Source organism: Amblyomma maculatum, chromosome 9, assembly GCF_055883805.1.
Source record: "Amblyomma maculatum isolate TAMU_Amacu chromosome 9, ASM5588380v1, whole genome shotgun sequence".
NCBI classification, from domain to species: Eukaryota; Metazoa; Arthropoda; class Arachnida; order Ixodida; family Ixodidae; genus Amblyomma; species Amblyomma maculatum.
Window position 1 is genome coordinate 93,949,190 of NC_139352.1, and position 21,698 is coordinate 93,970,887.

Sequence of the window (21,698 nt, forward strand, 5' to 3'; positions counted from 1 at the left end):
ACTTCTCATCCGTTGCGCGGGTGTGGCTGCGGCGGTTGGTGATCACGGAAGAGGACACTGTGAACTCTGGTTAAATTTTTATCCTTTACCCGCATGTGACCTCTCTTTTCAAAGTTCTTTCGCCGCCTCAAGCCTCAAAATATGTGCCCGGATCTCGTTAGCAAAAGGAAAAAACGCGCTAAAAAGTAAAAGAAGAAAGAGATTTGACGACAGGAGAGAGCGCTAACTTCCAACTGGTTTTATTTGGGCAACTGTACTTACATATATAAAAAAGTGAAATCATATCACAGCGATCCAAGAATAAACGCGTGTTCACACAACCAGCGAAGATCCACTACCAAGCGGGGCAGAAACTGCTTAAATCTCAGATTGTCACTGAGGCCAAATGTCGCTTGCAGTACTACGAAAGCCGAGTGATGAGGACAAAGTTGTACCAGCAAATGCAGACAGACATAACCACATGCAGGACTGCGCGCGCGCGCGCGAACAACCAACACACACACACAAATGCACACACAAACACACAAATAGACAAGCACACGTAACAACGTAAAAACGCATTTCTATGGCAAAGCCAAGTTAGATCTAAAAAGAAAGTAAAACATGCCGTCGCAAACTAAAACCGATAAAACAACCAAAAGGGTTTATACAGTTCATTTGGTACGGTCCAGTCAATGGAGTACACCAAAGGACTTGAAGAAACACCCACGACCAAACGCATATTTGCACCTCCTCGCCGATCTTCCGGTTGCGCTGGTCGATTCTCGCTATCACGATCACGATCTCGCTCTTTCCGATGGCGGCGGATGTTTCGATATCGAGGGTAAAGCATCCTTAGAAAACACCGCTGGTCGGCTTAACTTTCTTTTGCGAAACCCATTTTATTCTGCAAGGATTGCTATGCTCAAATATTTACAGAGTTGTGCTTAAATTCTCTTAGCTGCTTAAATGCCTAAATGCGAAACCATTGCGAACTCCTGGCCTAGTTCCGTCGTCAGCTCTCTGAATTTGGTTGATTCTGCGAGTGTACAAGTGTGCTTTTACTTTATATGCGTTACTTTTTATTACTTGTGATTTTGTTTTAGTTTTAGTTCAGTATTCTTTATTTTTCTGTTTTCATTTCTGCGTGTTCTATATTATATTTTCTGTTTTTGTTGCTGTTTATTTTTGTTTTTACGCACCTGTTGCATTAATTTTTTTGTCAGACTTCAGCGTCATCCAGAGTGCTTACTCTAAGCAAAGAGAAATATGAACGGAAGGATGGTGTCTCGGGCTCATGCCTAAACGCGATTACTTTTCTTAATAATGTATAACAACAGAATGTGCGCAAACTCTGTCCATACATCCTGTCGAGACCTTGCAGTGATACACTCTGATGACGCCACTCACGCAGCAAGAAACTCTTTCACCTTACAAAAACTTCAGGTGAGAGGCGTTGTTCTGCCCCTGTCCACCCCGTCAAGGCTGCTGGCCGGCACGTTTCTTATCCCGAGGGCAACAAGGATGGAACTCATTGTTGTTGCAGCTGTGTCATTAAGCTATGCTTAGTCGCTAACGGTCCGCCTTCTGTCGCCCTATTAAAGCTGCTGGCTGCAGCACACTCTTTCTGCCAAAAGATAATTACCCCTCCCTTCGTCGTGGCGTCGACGCTTTAGGTGTTGGCAGGAGGTCGACGCCCGCTTGATGGCTCGTGAACACCTGGCGCATCTCTGTGAAAACTAGCTGGTCAACCTTAACAGCGCTATATCTACTTCCAGTTCATATCTCTCTTCCGGCAATCACATTCGTCTTGTTGAAGCCGCCAGTGCTCTTGATGTACTTAGGCGGTGAGTATCCTACTCTCCTACTCTATAATCTTTATATTATTAAATTCTTCTATTTTACACTGTGGGCCCATGATTCCTTAAGCGGTTTGACGGATTTCCAAAGCTCAATGACCACCAGGTGCAGACTAAAGCCTTGCCAACGGGGCCGGCACGAACATGTTTCAGACTGTTGGTCTTTCCTTGTTGCACACTCTACCTTGTTTCTTAGTTGTAGAACTTCGCGTCGTGGCCCTCTGAACTGATGAAGTTATCGGCCCTTTTACCAAGAAGCACATTTTGTGACTAAATCAAATTGCCAAATTGAATTCTCAAATGTAATGTTATCACTTTAAAACAATGCTCCCATCGACAGGGACGCCATCATTAACAGCTATGCATTTGCACATCTCCACTCGATCAACAGGGATGTAGTCAGCGCTCCCGCTGAGGTTGCCCAAGATACTATGGTTGCACGATCACAATAAAGAATACTCCGTATCACACAACACTGACATGTAAACGGCGCCGTCGTACACAGCAATTCGATCACAAACAATTTACACCGCTGGTCTCTTCCACACTTTTATAAGTATCTCCGGGCAGTATGCAGCTGCTTTTTATTGTAGTTAATAATTTCGCGCTGGTCGGTATAGGCCAGTTGTAAGCATGCGCCATTACTATGGCAACCGAAGAGGAGCAGCAGGTGCGGGGTCCGGTTCGCCGTGGCCGCTCTCCCGCAGGGGCCGCGCGTGGCGTCACGCGTATGAGCAGTTGTGTGCATTGCAAGATTATATAATCCAGAGTACCCCTTTTTCCGCAGGTTTCGCCTTTATCGTCCGCCTTTTCCTCCACTTGCGTGTGAAACAGTAATACGGGACTTGAAAAATTCCCAGCTTGCAGGCGCCGCCAAGCGACGGCCTCCTTGTTATTAAGCGTTCGGTCCGGTGGTGTCAGGGGCCTTCTGCTCAGTCTATAAAGTTCTAAGATTTCCTTATACGTATGCAGCCTCTTGTCCATCCCATTGCCATCAGGCGGCTCTACGGCTGCCCGGCCCGCCAACCAGCAGCAAGCTATACGCCTGGCTGCTGAAACCGCGAAGAAAGACTGTCGCTTCGCCAGTCTTTAGTCGTGGAGGCCCCGGCCTCCGTCCCATAGGCCTGCGTGTCGGGGGTGGGGAGTAGTGTACCTCCTAAATCGGTGGAAAAATAAAAATCTTAACAGCAACAGTTGTGTGGATGCGTCGGTACTCACATGCGCATGCGTAACCAGAAGACCCCACAGGTAGGCCGCGAATTTTCGCTCCGCCTCGCCGCACGGCGCTCAGTCACTCGAACCGAGCGTCGCATTTGCAGCATTACCAGATTTTTTTACCCTCACACGCAGGCTGCTATCACGCTCCTACTTTCGACACCAGGCGCCATCTGTAGGGCGCGCGCGGCCAGGGCACCGCGGGTCGCGTGGGCCATTAACGCACATTACCGCCTACGAATGTAGGTGCGAGCTGTGTATCTCTACTCACATTTCTCCCTGTTCCACAGAGTGCTACAGCAATATGATGCGCGATGTTCTCTCGGTGACGCAATATACGAAGGTAGTCTACTATGCATGGTTGCGAACTGTAAATCGCCGTTTATGTGCAGCAATAACGTTTTTGTTTTCTGTTTTTTTTTTTAGAAGGGGGGGGGATAAGTCCACATGTTTTTATTTGTTGATTTTGCGTACAAGGATGTAAAGTTTTGGACATGACTCCATGGTATGAGATTTAACCGGATCGACGAGCTTCACGCACAAGCTTTGTAGACAAAACGTGGTTTTTCGGCCAACAGTGGTTGTCTTTGGCTTTCATTTTTCCTTTAAAGGAATCTAAGTACGACTACCAGGGCTCCAAATTGTTATTTCCTTATTTCAGAGAGAATTCGGCGTGCTAATCAGTTGAGCGTAGTAGCTTTTTGCTGTTAGTATCTACCTCGGATTCACTGAACACGATTTCATTATTTGATACGACCCGGATCAAATGGCTAAGCAGCGCTTTCACACACACCGGTAACATCGAAATTAAATATACTCATCTTGTCGCTGCAAAACAAACGAGAGCTGGCTCCTGTGTTAATATTTGTTCAAGGAATGCTACAAATAGCGAAACGGGGTTGTGCCCTCCAGCGGTGGCTCTGTGCACGGTTAGGGCTCTTGACTGCTGAGCCCGGAGACATAGGGTCGATCACAGAAGCGACGGCCGCGCTTCGATGAAGACGAATATGAAGGTCTTGTGTGGTGTGGGATATCAGAGTACCCCATGGACAGTCGATAAATTTCTAGAGCACTCCGCGGCGTATCTCATATGCCGGATGCCACGGTTGTATGCTAAACTTCATATGCCATATTAAAACTGAGTTGTTATGCTCCAGATAGCATTTATTTGCTGCTGCTTCTTTGGCATGTATGATAATGTACGTGCAGGATATAAATTGAGAGGTAAATTATGCTTGACATGCAGGCGCAACAGAGTTCCAGAGATAAAAAGAAATAATCATAATGCGGCCGTGTTGATAAATAAAGCGCAACAAAATATGCTTGCCGTTAGCTTGTCAACTCAGATGAACACAGCGATAATTTGTTGATGTGACTTCCATAAAGCACGCAAAAGACAACACATACTAATCGGGGAGGTACGAAATAGCTGGCAGGAAGAAAAAAGAGCGCATTGGAAGGGGAATTATATGCGAGTCATACTGAAGAGTGATGTTTGCAATTGTTCACGAATATTTTATTGTCAATAAGGGGCCGAGTTGGCATATTATTAGAACAGGTGCGCGATGACCACCAGCACAGTTAACTTGGACGTCAAACTGAACCCCATAAATAACAAGTCGATTTTAACTCTACGAGAATTCAAACAAACTCGCCCGAACACAACCGTGCTGTGAAGATACTTTTTGGCAATGTTCTCCAGGGCCCGAAGGTTAAGTAAACGTAGCTACCATGCAGGCGCGGCCGCGGCGATAACGTACGTGGCCCCGCAGTTTCCAAGGAAGCGCCCGCGAGGCGGCGCGCTAATCGGCGAACAATGGCAGCGCCCGGGAGTGGGTAAAAGCCTAGTCTATAAAAGACGCATACGAAATAGGCGACTGTGTCACAAAATGTCACATGGATGCAGAGAAGAAGAGTCCAGCCGCTGCTAAACGGTGGTATAAAAAAGAGAATATTAAGTTTTCCAGCTGAACTGATTCCTCTACGTTTCTTGCACTTAAATATTTTTCCGACACTTGTTCGGTAGGGTGAATTCGCCAAATAACGCAGCTGATAACATCGGTACTCGTTGATTTGTGTGAATCACATTCCCAATAACCTTTCTGTGTTGGCAGGCCGCAGTCGGTGGAACAAAAATGTTCTAGCTGGGAAATGTTTCAATCCAGAATTCATTCCCTCAGAGCACTTGCGATTTGCGTATTATCGATAGTGAAGTTTCTCTTGCTTACGTCTGATATTACGGCACCCCGCCCATTTCAGGTCCAATCAGTTTATTTATTTAATTATTTTTCAACTTCAAGACAGCCTAATTATGCTCGTGCAGAGACGGCGGGTATGCCACCGAAAAATGGTCACTGCACTGACCGAAATATGCGTACTATCTTACAATGTCCGCAAAAAATGGAAAGTTTTCACAATAAAATAATGTTAACAAAAGAAGTATTAAGAAGAAATAAACAACGTTGAGAGCAACGATGATATCAGCCTAAATAGAAAATAATCGCTAGGTAAGAATCGATATCCGCGTCTAATATCTGCATGCAGCTGAGTCAGGGCCTCCACTGGCTTCATATCGAACGATTTAGTAGTCGCTTTGTGTCGCAGTTATTTTAATCCTGCACATAGCAGTAAGGGAGCTATACACAGCTTCCTTATAGTCTTCATGAGAAGCGTGAACACGCTTCTTTTTAAAACGAATGTTGAGGGGAAGATTTTTTTGGCCTCTGCATTTCTAGAGCGCGCTAGGAACCTTAGGCTACAACGAAAGCTTTCCATCAAAAAGCACACTTTTTGCTCAAGAAAGCGAATATTCGAGCTACAGCAAAACACCTTCACTCAGTTGCGCACTCTCACCTGCGGAATGACGGTGATGCTGCTGCGAAGTTTCCGGAGGGGCACCTGAGCAATGTCCACGCCGTCAATAAGGATTCGACCTTCGGACGCTCTGAGCATGCGCAGAAGTGCCAGAACAAGTGACGACTTCCCTGCTCCAGTGCGGCCCACCACTCCAATCTGAAATGGGGAAGTGAAGCAATACCACCGTCACATCGCTGTGATCCGGCTGCAGTGTGCGAATATAGGACCACTAGACGGACGCTTCGTAAAATGCTGGCCCGTTCTCTAGCCAGTGTCTTAAGGCGCGGCTAAATACGTCCTAGAGGGCACAAGGAGAAGCATGCGGATTTGTGAGAAATTCAGAATGAATGTCAATGGGACTTCAGTCAAGCAATCATTCAATATGCTGCATTTTCTAGTTTCCAGCAATTCCACATTGATAATAATAATTCGACGCGTTCTTCGGACATTCTACTTCTAAGAAGCTGGTTCACCGCGCTAACACTTCGAACAAAAATAGGCACAACACAAATCGCGCATTTAAAACTAGTTTTTAATGAAAGAAACGGTTCTTTTATACACGAAACCGTAATCGTCATCAGTGCAACATAAAGAAACGAGGGCACCTGAAGAAATTATTCGTCGTAAGCATTAATTATTATGCGTTCGAAAGAACCGAAAGAAGGAGAACTTGCAGAAGCCGAAATGTGTATCAGCAATGTATCTTTGTCGTTGTCTGAGAAAGAAGTTGGCTTGCTTAGACTGTCGTGATGGGTGTTTCCAGCAGTGTGCTTTTGATGCCTATGATGATTGATTCCTTCAGGTTGCCTCGTTTCTTTATGTTGCACTGATGACGATCACATTTCTGTGCACAAAAGAACTTCCATTTCTATCATTAAAAAACCGTTGTAAGTTCGCGCTCAGTGTTGTTGTGTTTCTTGTTGTTCTAGTTGTCAGCGCGGCGAACCACTATGAATCGCCAACAAGACCCAATTCTCGCCATTTTACTTTTACATTTTACACTGGAAGCAATAAGAGCAGCAGGCTCAGCGAATGGCTGAAAACAAAACTTCCAGAGTAAGTTGGATGGGGCCCTTACCACCGTCTTTACATTCCGCGTATATTTGTAATTGAGAGTCTGCCTTAAAGTTTGGCAGTGTTAAACACCTTAAGCGAAATTGCAAATTAGTTTGCAGGAACGGAAATGCGCCGCATCTCTAACATTTCTTGGTGGGCACCTGACCCACCCCAGAATAGAATGGAGGAGAAAGGTGGGAGTGACAGAAGAAAGAGAGAATTAGGTGCCGTAATAGAGGGCACCGGAATATTTTTGACCGCTTCGGTTGTAAAGGGGTTCGCGTTTTTTGTAATCTTCAGTTGGTTTGGTTCAAGGAAGGGAACGAAGGCGCAACCTCTCACACGTCTCTGTGGACATATCATACAAGTGGAGGGACATATGTCGTCGTTTAGAATCCCCTTCGCAAAATGACCTTTTACTTGACTAAGAGACGGATGCTACTTAGGAATCGAAATTTGAAGGCGTCACCCTGAACACTGTTTGCGTCACTGTTGCAATCCGAAAACACGTGAATGTTTTTACGACATTTTTTTCATCACTACGGTACGGCAATGGCAAAGATGTTTCGAACCCTTAACGTAATGTCCCTGCCTGACTTCAGCTTCTATTTCTAAGAACTGTACTTAAGACAGAAATATGTTCATATCAATATTAGAGCATAGATAGCACGTGTATTTTAAGAGCACATGATAAGCGGATGAGCGGTTCATTCTTACTTCATTGTTACAGCACTAATGCTTCTTGATACACTCAGCTGTCCAGCAATATGGTTCTCATTGAGCGTGAATGTTGGCAATGAATTATTTTTCGTATTTATCCTCCACAAAATGGGCAGTTTAAAAAACATACAAATACATGTCACATGGCAGCAAGGACCCGGTTGAAAACACTACAGACTTGTGTCAAAAATACGACAAAACATTTCATAATTCTGCTGTAAATGGCAGAATTTTATGTAGCTTCGTAGTACCTTTTCAACAAGGGCTCTCCGGGCGTCGCCATACTGGACGCTGAGCTGTTGTGTGCGCATGATGCTAGCACCGTGGAAGAGGCAGCGGACCCGGTTCACAACAGTCCAGAGAGGAGGTGTTTTGACATCCTCCTCGCCCTATGCAACTATCTATAGGTCCGCACTTCTTTCTGGCATACGTTTCTGTACTCTAGTTCTGTAGGACTTTTCTGTCGTTACTACAGAAATTTCTGACGTTACTGCGGAAATTACTGTTGTCACAACAGGTTCGCTGTCAAAAACCGCACAGAAAGTCTTTTGTCACCGCAAAAAAATTTCTGTATCTTTTTTTTATTAAGATCCTAACACAGGTGTCGTAAAAGAGAAAACCGTACGTTTTAGTTCTCTGCGAGTGGCGAAAAACGAGCAACGAATGCGACTTGACCCATATATTAGGCGCTGCGAAGAATACAGCTTGGTTTTGTCTGTCATTTAACTTTCTGGATTGATTTAAGATATTGTTCAACCCTCTCGGCTTCTTTACCGAACACTGACACTGGCACTTTGTTTTTCGCCTCTATATGAACGCGGCCAGCACGACGGCCACGAGAAACGGGTCCCCCGAGTCGACTACCGTACACCGAGACACGAGCCGGCCAAAAAGGAGTAAAATACTGTTCCATTTTAGCATGCACTAAAGTGATTTTACCTAAAATCATTTTTGGGGAAAGAGTCCAGCACTAGACGTCAGGTCCAAATACACAAGCGGCAGCACCCTCCGTAATATAGATGGTGTTTTAATAATATTAATAAATTTATTAATGTAACCCTGAGTGTAACAGCAGTGATAAAAAAGCACAGGTTTGCTTTAACCTACTTTACCCGACACGAAAAATAAACAGCGTAATTTCTTCCAGCCCGTGTAATGAATGGTATCGTAGCGGAAACCTTATGTCTGTATATTTTGAAGAAAAAATATGGCTGTGGGTGAAGGCATTTACAAGTTGCTCATCTGTGGCATTAAACAACAAACGCATTCGCCCTGAACAAAATAATTTGTCGAAATTCACTTCAATACGATAGGGTGAGGTTTCGATTTGTTACCCACCTTTTCCATGGGCTTCACAACAAATGTGATGTCGTTGAGAACATTTGGCAGAATACCGGGCCGGTAGGAGGCTGAGTAGTCCTGGAACTCAACCTTTCCATTGCTCGGCCAAGTGGACAGTGAATCCGCTGATGTGTTGTTTGCGCTCTTGGCGTCTGCAACGTCGCTCTGCGTTGGGAATTGAGATTACAGTGACCACAAGTGCTATACAGCGTGACGCTGTCGATTCTGCACTTTTTGGTTGCAAACAAACTGTTTCCGCGTGTACTCAATGCATTCCCTCCTATTACATGGGCGGTGTCATCATGAGCGACTGTGTGGTTGGAAGAGGAGGCTGGCGATGTGCGAAGGACGGGCCTGGTTGCCGGTTCTGCTCGAGTCCATCCCCCATCATCTGCTCTCGTGGCACTTGTGAATACTCTGCAGTTGACACCCCGCCTGGGTGGCGCAGTGGTTAGGGTGCTCGACTACTGTGCCCAATGACGTGCGATGGAATCCCGGCCTCGGTGGCCGCTTTTCGATGGAGGCGAAAAGCTAGGCGCCCGTGTGCTGTGCGATGTCAGTGCACGTTAAAGAACCCCAAGTGGTCGAAATTTCCGGAGTTCTCCCTACGGCGTCTCTCATAGCCTGAGTCGCTTCGGGACGTTAAACCCCAAAACCAAACCAGCCTGCAATTGACACTAGACTCAACAGGAATGCTCCCAAAGTGAAAGATATATGGAGGTACTTGCTTCCTATCCCACTCATGTCATGCTTTCATACTTTCTACTTTGTATGCTTTTTGTATAAGATACGGTCACATCACAATTAAAAAAGCAGAAATGTCATTTTGGCATTCTCTTGGTTTCAGGGTCTGTTCGCTTTCTTCATGCGTGCCTCACTGCGAGCTGCCCACTTTCCAACTTGTGTCGGCAAATTTTACACTTTTTAAATTTTGCAAGCAGTTATCCTCATTGCTTATAATTGCTATATGACGCATAAATAGATTTTCCACAATATTGAATACATTTTGTTTATTCTCTGATCAACATTGTGCTCCCATGTTCCATACGCACAGTGGGCTATTCTCTCGCTGATGTAATTGCCAACATTGTAGAATGGTATTTGCATGTGTTCATTAATTTCTGATTACTTAATAAATTTTGTTAGGGCAAGCGCTTTCGTGAGAGCAAAGTTATTTGAATTCTGTGCAAGAAAATTAGCCATCTTGCCTCGGGTGGAAGCTCTGCGTAATGAATGCAACGCTCCAAGGCCACGATCATTTGCAGCACGGTGAATAGTGTCACTCCCAGCGACATCAGAGAAAGTGGGACCTGAAAAATATAGCAAAGAAAAATACGCTGGAGGCACTTAAATCACTCTTATGTGCGGTATACGGGGAAAGCCTTTCCTGCGATTCTGCATTCATTGGCCGCTTTTCACTTTTTCTGCTTTCTTTTCCGTAGCTTTTCCTCGATTTTGCTTTTTTTTTACTCTTTGTACCATTGTCTCTCTTGGTTGTTTCTTTTCGTTTTTTATTGTTTTACTGTTTTCATTTTTTAGTACTTTTGTTCTCTTTTACTAATGGCTGGCTGTTTTCAGTGTTGTAACGCAATGATAAGGCCTGACATTACAGCTTTAAATGCTTTTGCATATTTTTTTGTGAAATTTCGAGTCCGTGGCTGTTTTGACGCCTGTATACTATATCGAGGCCATTGGCAAATTTCACGTCTAATCGAGTTTTTTTGCTCTGAATAATGACCTAATTACTCCACATCAAAGAAATTTTGCATACAGACAGTTTTTGCCCTCTATCTCCCACAAAAATTCTTACAACTCATTAATCAATTCATTTTTCGACAGCGATCCTCCGCGGACCACAAATCCTGTCTACGCTCATGAGCTTAAAAAACGCTTTTGCCTTACAAGGCGCAGAGTGACAATACCTAGTCTTGTGCGGACAGTGTTGTTCGAAGCTGAACTAAGAAAAATTCATCCTGTTTCCATCCCGCTCGGGTGGCTACATTCGGAAGGACGCGTTCTATTGAAGCAACCTGCGTTGAATATGTTCGCGTGGTTCTATCCCAACTGTATACCGACGAATTATATCTGTGTATTTTAACGCCTCACAGTCTATTGTGAAGCCCAATAATGGGGCTGATGACATTACCGAAGAAGTAGGCAGATCATATAAACCGTTTTATCATGGGCGCTGCCATTTTGTGTATGTGGCGCCATCAAGCGGCCGAGTATGAACAACCGCCATGCTGGTATGTGGGGTCTCATCCGCGGAACAGGCGACAAGTAGCGCAAATCGGCATTTTGGAGCTTTCGCATGAAAAAATTTTCTTTCTGAAAGAATCTAGCTGAAAGAAAAAAAAAATTCAGTAGCAGCGAAGCCATTCGGTCAGAAATTACAAAACATTATGCTTTTGATCAGGTCGGCTGAAGGCTACAAGCCTGATTACAATTAGTGTGTAACTTTTATGTGGAACAGAGAGGCGGCAGCGCACCACTGGACGCGAGGGCAGCTTTCGATCTACGTTTTATTCTTAATGACTTCTAGAGACGGCTTACCGTAACAATTTGAGGAAAGAAAGAAAGCGAATGTAGCCGTTTCTTGTCACGTTTAGGAGCAATGTTAATCGCGCTACATTTGATGGGTAAACCGATCATTCATAAACTCTTTACTGCTTGAGCGGCTACTGCGGAAGTTCCCACACCTCCACTGGGGTTCTATTCTTAAGTATCCATTATCCAATTTGGATCCATTTACTCTACCCTGGCTACTTTTGTTGGGTGATAATCAGGCAGGGTGTTCAAGCTTCCACTACCAGGCAATCACATTTCAGCATTGCCTACATAACTCAACCACCTGTTTGCCGATATGAGCGGGGAGTGGTGATGACTTTTCAACGGCGGGAGCTGCTATCCTGCAATTTCTCTAACTGGGCGTTAGTTGCGTTTGTCTCACGCTGCCGTCATGCTGACATCCGAATACAAGATAAAATGGACAATTGATACCTATGGAATAGTGAACTTAAATTATGTCCCATAATGACCTCAAATAAAGTTGCTTTTGTCAACAATTATATAGTTAATTTTTCGTCGCAAGGTTTGCTTATTGCAAGCGATTTCTGCTATTCCTATGATCATATTTTCATTTATTATCGGCAGCAAAATCTTACGAGATGCGTGTTTTGAAAAAACACGCATCTCGATATATATATATATATATATATATATATATATATATATATATATATATATATATATATATATATATATATATATATATATATTGTACTGTGATAGTCAGCACTTCAGCCATCGACATGCACCAGTGCGTTGTGCGACGAAGACAAAGAAGAAGTACGCTGGGCTCGCCGTTGCAAGGTCCTCTCCTCACAGCTCTCCATCTGAGCGTCAGTAAACGCCCCATTACAATTGGCGGAGGTGCCGGAAACGATCCCATTCAAACTGGAACTGCGAAGCCGCACACTACCCTCTACGACCGCCATGCAAGACGAGTCCACTTCGACGCTGCCGGCCCTTCCACCCACGATCATGTGTTCTGGCGTCGTGCGCCAGCGTGACCCTTGCCTCTTCAGTGGCACGGCCGACCAAGATGTCGACGACTGGCTGTCATCGTATGAAAGAGTAAGCAGCTACAACAAGTGGGATGACTCATATAAGCTCAGTAACGTCATATTCTATCTGACGGACGTGGCGAACCTCTGGTTTCGCAACCATGAGGCTGACCTGTCATCTTGGTCGACATTTAAAAAGAATTTCGCGGAAGTGTTCGGCCGCCCGGCAGTGCGTAAGCTTCGTGCCGAACAACGTTTACACGATCGTGTTCAGCGCGCTGATGAGACTTTTACCAGCTACATAAAAGACATCGTTGATCTCTGCAAACGAGTCGACCCGGCCATTCCGGAAGCGAACAAAATCCGCTACATCTTCGAGGGCATTTCTGACGACGCCTTCCAGATGCTGGTAGCGAAAGATCCCACCAGCGTTAGTGAACTCGTGAAGCTTTGCCAGAGCTACGATGAGCTCCGCAAGCGCCGCGCTTCTAGGCGCCGCTCCGGTGTGTGCGACGAAGGCGTAGCCGCATTAGCCCTGGGTGGTTCGCCAACTTCTGAAAGGAGCCCGCTGAATCAACAGATCAAAGATTTTATTCGTGAAGAGGTCGCACGTCAAATCTCACTCCTTCCCCATTTTCAAGACTCGGGCCGCCTCGTTCCTGAACTGGCTCCATCTTTGGCCCCTACTATACGCCGTGTCGTGCAAGAACACGTCGCTGATGTCTTGCCGTCCAACCCCGTGCTGCCGCCTGTGACGGCACCTCTCACGTATGCCGAAATAACGGCCAGGCCACCACCTTCGCCCACGTCTGGTTCCTATGTGCAGGTCCCTGCCTACCGTTCACCGCCGCATGCTGAGCCTTCGTTCCAAGCCCCACCCTCAAGGTTCCGCCCACATCCTATGAAACCTTGGCGTACTACGGACAACCTTCCGATTTGCTATGCCTGCGGTCGGCCGGGCCATGTTGCACGCCTTTGTCGCAAGCGCCTCCTGACATTCGACTTTACCCGTACAACACCGACTCACGCTCGCAAATGATTCCGCCCGGTTCTCAATTTGTCTCACAAGATCGCCAAACCTATGCCACTCGTCGATCACATTCTCCTCGGCGCCGATCGCTTTCTCCAGTGCTGCGACGTTCTAACAACACCGTTGAGGGAAACTAACAGTCGCAGTTCCGGGGGCAAGAACTGCGCTTGTTTCGAATTCCTCAAGTCCTCCGTGTCGTCCCGCTAATGTTATCAAAGTTTCTATAGAAGGCGCCACAGTTCTCGCTCTCGTCGATACCGGTGCAGCCGTCTCCGTCATCAGTGAAGCGCTCTGCCGTCGAATTCGCAAAGTGACCACTCCGATTTCCGACTTTTCGCTCCGCACCGCCTCATCACAGCACATTCACCCCTCCGCATCTTGCACAGCCCGTGTGCTCATTCAAGACGTCTTGTACCCCATCGAATTTATTGTTCTGCCAAACTGCTCGCATGATATCATCCTCGGATACGATTTTCTATCGACTCATCAAGCCGTTATTGACTGTGCTCGTGCGCAAATTGCCTTCGCCCCCCTCTGTGATGCCCCCTTCTGTGATACCCCTCCCCGCACAGCAAAACTCGTCGCCCATGACACCGACATTCCTCCGTTCTCTGGTGCCCTCGTACCACTGTCTTGTGAGTGGGTAACTCGTTTGACTGCGATTTTTACACCTTCCGAAGCCACCTCCCGTCATCCCTGCCTCCTTTTTCCATTCGCAGTTCTCGAAATTCAAGACGACAAGAGTGCACTTTACGCCTCGAACCCATTTTCTTGCCCAGCAGTCCTGCTCCGTGGCGAATGCATTGGACGTCTTGAAGAGCTTGATCCCGGTCATATCACCACTCTTGCTGACTCAACCCCCTCCTTCGACGTTAGTCTGTGCTCTTACGATGTTGCGACGGCTTCGACGCCCTCCGACGTTTTCCAACATGCTATTGATGCTGATCTTCCACTTGCGCAACGTGATCAACTTGTCGCCCCCTTGCGAACTTCGCTTCTTCATTCGACCTTCCTCAAACTGACTTGGGCCGCACGTCTGTCGTAGAGCACACCATTGACACCGGTAAAACCGCACCTTTGCGCCAGCGCCCCTATCGCGTGTCGGCTTCGGAGCGCCAAGTAATTGCTGATCATGTAGACGACATGCTCCGTCGTGGTGTCATTCGGCCATCCCACAGTCCCTGGGCGTCTCCAGTTGTGTTGGTACCTAAAAAAGATGGTTCCTTCCGGTTTTGTGTCGACTACCGCCGGCTCAACAAGATCACGCGCAAGGACGTCTATCCTCTGCCACGCATCGATGACGCACTGAACTGCTTGCAGGGCGCCGAGTTTTTCTCCTCGTTGGATTTACGATCTGGCTACTGGCAGGTGCCAATGGATGACGCTGACCGCTCTAAAACTGCCTTCATCACACCAGATGGATTATATGAATTCAACGTCATGCCCTTTGGGCTTTGCAACACCCCGGCCACATTTGAACACCTCATGGACACTGTGCTTCGTGGATTCAAGTGGCGAACCTGTCTTTGCTATCTCGATGATATCGTAGTCTTTTCTACCAATTTTCAATCCCACCTGCTCCGTCTGAAGGACGTTCTCACTTGTCTCGCTACTGCCGGCCTCCAACTGAATCTGAAAAAGTGCCGCTTTGCTGCTCGCCGACTAACTATTCTAGGTCATGTCGTTTCTAGGGATGGCATTCTTCCCGATCCCACCAAACTTCGTGCAGTTGCCGAATTCCCACGCCCAAAATCACTGAAGCAGCTACGAAGTTTCATCGGCCTGTGCTCCTACTTTCGCCGCTTCATCTTAAATTTCGCATCTATTATTGCTCCTCTTATCCAGCTCCTCTCCGGCAGCTCCGACCTCTCCGCATGGACACCTGCTTGTGATGACGCTTCAACACTTTACGCCGTTTCTTGGTTTTGCCTCCCATCCTCCGCCACTTCGACCCGAATGCGCCAACTGAGATTCACACTGACACTAGCGGTATTGGGATAGGCGCCGTTCTCACCCAACACAAACCTGGTATCCGAGACTATGTGGTGGCGTACGCAAGCCGCACCTTGACCAAGGCAGAGTCTAATTATTCTGTTACGGAAAGAGAATGCTTGGCCATTATTTGGGCCATCGGTAAATTCCGTCCGTATGTCTATGGCCGATCATTTTATGTGGTCACTGATCATCACGCTCTGTGCTGGCTGGCGTCCCTCAAAGACCCGTCCGGCCGCTTTGCTCGCTGGGCTCTTCGCCTCCAAGAGTATGACATTCGTGTCATATATCGCTCAGGCCTCAAGCATACTGACGCGGACGCTCTTTCGCGCTCACCGCTGTCTCCCTCTTCGTTGTCTGATGAGATCTGCGCCTACGATTTGTCTTCGCTTGCCACTATCGACATGGCCACGGAACAGCGGCGCGACCCGTGGATATCTACACTTCTGGACTTTCTTTCAAGTCACTCTCCAGGTCGTTTGTCTAGGGCGCTTGCCCGCCAAGCTCACCATTTTTCAATTCGTGACGGGCTGCTCTATCGCCGCAATTATCTTCCCGACGGAAGGAAGTGGCTTTTAGTCATCCCCCGTCATCTCCGCCCCGAAATTTGTGCTGCTTTCCATACTGATCCTTAGTGCGCCCACGGCCGAGTGTTGAAAACCTACACGCGCTTGCGTCTACGCTTCTTCTGGCGTGGAATGTACCGCTTTGTCCGCCATTTTGTCCGTTCTTGCCTGTTTTGCCAACGCCGAAAAACTCCTCTCAAGTCTCCTGCTTCGTTGCAGCCGTTGCCCTGTCCTGCCCGTCCGTTTGATCGTGTCGGCATAGATCTATACGGTCCCCTTCCTACAACTTCAGCTGGCAACCGCTGGATTATCGTGGCAGTGGATCATCTGACCCGCTACACTGAGACATCATCATTGCCCTCTGCTTCCGTACGCGACGTGGCTGCCTTTATTCTGAAAAACCTGGTTCTTCGCCATGGTGCCCCTCGCGAACTGCTCAGTGACCGCGGACGCGTTTTCTTATCAGATGCTCTTGAGCTCTCCTGAAAGAATGCCGCACCATACACCGCACCGCTACCTCGTACCACCCTCAGACGAATGGACTGACAGAACGTTTCAACCGCACTCTCGGTGACATGCTGGCTATGTACGTGAACACCCATCATTCCAATTGGGACCAAGTTCTACCGTTTGTTACTTACGCATATAACACCGCGGCACAGACCACTACTGGATTCTCTCCATTCTTTCTCCTTTACGGGCGCGAGCCACCCTGTACTATGGACACACTTTTTCCCTACCGCCCTGATGTTTCCGAATCTTCCCCGCTATCCGATGCCGTCACGTACGCAGAAGAATTCCGTCAGCTCGCCCGCTCTCTCACAACAGATAATCAGTGGCAACAAAAATACCTCCGTGATACCGGCGAAGCTTCGTCATATCTCCCGAACTCTCTGGTGTGGCTCTGGGTGCCCTCCACAACCCCTGGCCTTTCAAAGAAATTTCTTGCTCGCTACCACGGGCCATATAGGGTCCTCCAGCAAACATCTGCAGTCAACTACGTAGTTGAGCCCATCACACCCTCTGCGGACTTGCGTCGCCGTGGTCGTGAAACAGTTCACGTGAACTGATTGAAGCCGTTCTATGACCCCGCTGTGCTTTCCGCGCCATAAGTCGCCAGGATGGCTCCTTTTTTTTACCCGGGGGGAAAATGTACTGTGATAGTCAGCACTTCAGCCATCGACATGCACCAGTGCGTTGTGCGACGAAGACAAAGAAGAAGTACGCTGGGCTCGCCGTTGCTAGGTCCTCTCCTCACAGCTCTCCATCTGAGCGTCAATAAACGCCCCATTACAATATATATAAATATATATATATTTATATATAAATATATATATATATATATATATATATATATATATATATATATATATATATATATATATATATATATATATATATATATATATATACACATATTAGCGCTGTTTCACTAAAAAGGTTGACAACCAATTTATTGGTATATCGTTGCCTTCAATTGGGACATGTTCTTTCATGCTTGCATTAACCTCAGGTGACTGAATCGAAATAGTTCTTCTCTACCTGGCGGCATCTCGTAAATATTTGCCGCAAGGAATATCATTCGCTTGTTGCCCAAAGACTGCCATTGTTGCACGGGTACTCACTTTTTCCGGTCCCTACTCTACAAACACAGTGTTCGGAACTCGAACGAAAGGCTGCCAAAGCGAAACTATTTCGGTTGGGGCTTGAAATTCAGAAGCTGCTCGTCTTCGCCCAATTGAGTAAGTTGCAAGAGGAACAGTGTAGAGCGACACACGCGCATACCACCGCTGTTAATCTTTCATCTTCTGTTAATCATCTCCTTTTGGTCGTTATTGTTTCGTAATGCGAACAACTGAGTAAAAAAAAGATTGTGCTAACCGCGGCAGCTCTTATAGCAGCTAAACTGCGGCCGGCGGAAATGAAACGATCAGGGAAATGAAGGAAAGCAAGGGGCGAAAGAAGAAAAAGAAAGCACATCGCTCACATGAGCTAATCGGCTTATATACTTTGCGGCTATTCAAGGCACTCTGTGTGCAAAAGACTGCAACGTGTGCCCTTTCTCCGTAGAATGCCCTGCCGCCCTCGCTGCTATCCCCGCGTCCCCACATACAAGACAGGAGGAGCCACGCAGCGCGTTCCGGTTCGAGGCTATTTTCCTCTTCGCCGCGAAAACGGTCTATACTTCGTAAAGGAAATGAGCTTAACGGGAGGAGAAACAGTGACTATAGAGACTGACGTAGGACGAGAGCTAATTTAAAACTGAACAACTGTAATGAAAAGTACGTACTTGAGGGACGAAATGTTCCTGTCTCGCGATTGTTATGGAATGTCTCATCATAACCAAGAGATTACTGCCTATAATAAACTGAATAAAACAACTAATATTTTTACTGCGGAACAGTCAATATGTCCTTGACGAAATTATTATTTTCTATCTTATTGTCACGTGGTGACGATAGCAACAATCGTGCTCGTCGATCGTAGAACAAAGAATGCCTGTCGCACACGTCCAATCTCAATTTAAAAGCGGCTCAGAACCATCTAGATAAAGTTGCATAATTACTAGCACAACCTGGAACATTGTAGAAACATGCGCGAGTGGCCTCGGCGCTTCTTTCGCGACAGAGGAACTGATAAAGCAGCATCTCGCGACACCGAGCATTAACAAACAAAGAATACGAAATTGATATGAGTGCCAGAATCAGAGTGATAAGGCCGCATGCCGGCGGCTGCTAAAAACAACGAAGTTTTGAAGGTTTTGCGGCATTATGAACAAACTATCCCTCATAGATCTCTTTGACTAGCTGCGATGTTCATTGGCCAATGTCTATTTTTTCTGCACAAACCTATTGCCATTCGTAATATTCACCCTGCTTATACTAATTGCTGTCTTGATGTAATTTAAAAAAGCAGCCTATTTTCCTATTCTCTCATTGAAGCCGTGACCTGTTTGCGCTATGTAGAACACGCAACAACCCAGAGGGACATTGCCACTATGTAAATTGTCGTGTCAATGAAAGATAAATGGATTATGCCGCATCTTTTGATGCGCAGCACCACAGGCCTGACCAGCATTGTATAGCTTGCGAATGCCACCCACTTACCAATGTCTTCGTCCAGTGTCACTCTACAATCAAGGGTTTTTTCCGAGGTAAGGTTTCCGTTTAGACTTATAATCTACCAATTATGCAGAACTTACAAAAGGCAACGCCATCTGCATAAATCAGCGCTGTCCATCCTAGGCGCGATAATCATCACGTTCTTTCGCCTGAGAGGGCATCGATCCTCCCATTATGCTCTGTAAGGGCAGGGCAGTTTTTATGTTTATGAAACTCTTTCATAACCCCAAAACTAAAACTCAATATTTAGGGCTGTTGACTCTAAGCTCAGGGATCCAGTTATATCATGACCGCGGAGGCCGTATATCAATGGAGGCGAAATGCAAGGTGCCTTTATACTGCGCAGTGTCAGCACAAGTTGAGAAGCCCTGGTGGTCGAAATTTCATGGAGCTCCCTACTACGGCATTCCTCGTAACCTGAATAGCTTTGGCAGTTTCAACCTTATGCACCCCTACCAACCAAGGCGCTTCTAGCTCATCTATTCTTTTGATTGACGACAAAAGTCTTTTTTTTTTAGAATGAAAGCCTTAATCAATGCTGCTGTTGCTCGCCAATTTCATGCCTTCGATGGCCATGGCTGGACCTAGGAAACCGAGCATAGCAAAAAAAAAAGAACATCGAAGCGCAGCGGTTTCCAACAAAAATATTTATCTCGAAAAGCGAAGAAATCATCGTTGCCATTGCCGCAGCTGATCATATCAACATCCTAGGTCACTGGGCTTAGCTGCCGAACTGCATAGCCTCAAAAACACCACAGGCGCTGCATTTTGCAGACGCAACAACACTTTTTGTGTGCAAACTGTCTGTTCGTTTTCATTATCTAGCCGCTCTAACGCGATTTTGTTTCCCGAACTTAAAACTCTTGAGCGCCATCAGAGTTTTCGTTTTAGGAGTGCGACCAAGAAACGGTAAAAACGCCCATCGGCAGCTCCAATTACGAATTCGCACTCAGTACAGGAACTACGTTACTTGCCTAATTACCAATACAGTTATCTGTACATCTGTTCTCTCACGAACATTCAACCTGTAGCAGTAATTTCTCACATTATTTGAAATATCACCAAAGGTAAGCAAAGCCACGTTTTACCAAGCCGTCCGACCGGACCTATCTGGTCTTGAATACGTCTGCTTGACAGGGGGATGCCACGGTCTTTGAGACTTTGATTCCCATGCCATTTCTTTTATCTGAAAGAAGTTACCCGAGCAGAGCCATCTAAGTCCACTATGACTTGTGCTGTTGTGCCACCGCAGAATCAGTTGAGCAATTAATACCCGCCTATATCGCCTGCCAGCTACTACTCGCCAGAGTCTACCGTCTATTTTCGTTCACAATGCTGACGCAGACGCCTATGCCGGATTTTAAGAACGGCATGTTTTAACTCATTTGCTTTCCATGAATGTGCAGTGTAATATCGACGATTCTCTCACCGCTCCAGCGGAGCTAACAGCCAGACCTAGGCTGCTGGGGTCGGGACCTTCAGGACCGGAGAATGCTGTGTTGGCCAGAAGGGTGGACATCACTATCACGAACCCACAGGTGGACGTCAGTGTGCGTGTGAATCGATACACGGTGCCGAAGCACTGGAATCCGCGCACGGCTTTGTCCGTCAGGAAGCAGAAACGATCGCGGAACCACTCGCTCACTCCATACGCACGCACGCTGCTCAGTGCGTCCAGGGTTTCTGTCGTGTGCTGTAGAATTTCCGATGTGCCCAGGCTCTCGTAGTAGCGAGCGCTGTGAGAAGCCTTGACTGCGAGGCTCTGCAAGAGAAAGCAATTTCGTTTCAGAGAAAGGCCACTACCAAAGTAGTCCACTCATTTTGGCAGTAACGGAATGCAGTAGTCTAATGCTCGGTGTCGCGAGATGAACCTTTATCAGTTTCGTTGTGGCGCAAGATGCGCCGAGATCCGTCTCGAAGATTCCGATCACTCGCGTATGTTTCGATAATGTTCCTGGTTGTGCTAGTAGCAGTTTTCGACGTTATTTAGATTCTTCTGAGCAGCCTTTAAATTGAGCGTTGACGAGTGTGACGGGCATTCCTTGTTCGACGATCGACGAGCACGTTTCTTGCTTAGTTCTTTTGCGGGCGCAAGTCAGCCCAATAAAGAGTTCCTTCCCTGCACTATAAGATTCTTCATTTGTGTCATCGACCTTGTCACCACAACGTGACACCATTATTGAAGTTGTTTTCTAACGTTTGTGGGTTCTAGAGTGCAGCTTTAAGTACCCATTTCTCCATTGAGCAGCGTCTGCTCTGGCGTAAGTCTTGAGCAGCTATAAGCTGTCCCAGGGGCCACTCTATAACTGTGATACGATGACCCAGGACGTCACCTTCTCATAGTTGGCACTGACCGACATGGAGCGCAAGACTTTTATCGCCCCCCCCCCCCCCCC

The 21,698-nt window shown here is 46.7% G+C and overlaps 1 protein-coding gene across 1 annotated transcript in view; it reads right to left on the minus strand.

Annotated features, from left to right (window-relative positions):
• LOC146179759 (ATP-binding cassette sub-family C member 3-like) overlaps positions 1-21,698 on the minus strand; it is an 84,560-nt gene that overhangs the window by 19,654 nt on the left and 43,208 nt on the right. Inside the window, exons 15-18 of the mRNA XM_084579331.1 lie at positions 20,732-21,064; positions 10,235-10,336; positions 9,024-9,191; positions 5,907-6,065 (exon numbers count right to left, since the gene is read on the minus strand). Coding sequence (XP_084435457.1) covers positions 5,907-6,065; positions 9,024-9,191; positions 10,235-10,336; positions 20,732-21,064 — 762 coding nt within the window. The remainder of the gene's footprint in view (positions 1-5,906; positions 6,066-9,023; positions 9,192-10,234; positions 10,337-20,731; positions 21,065-21,698) is intronic.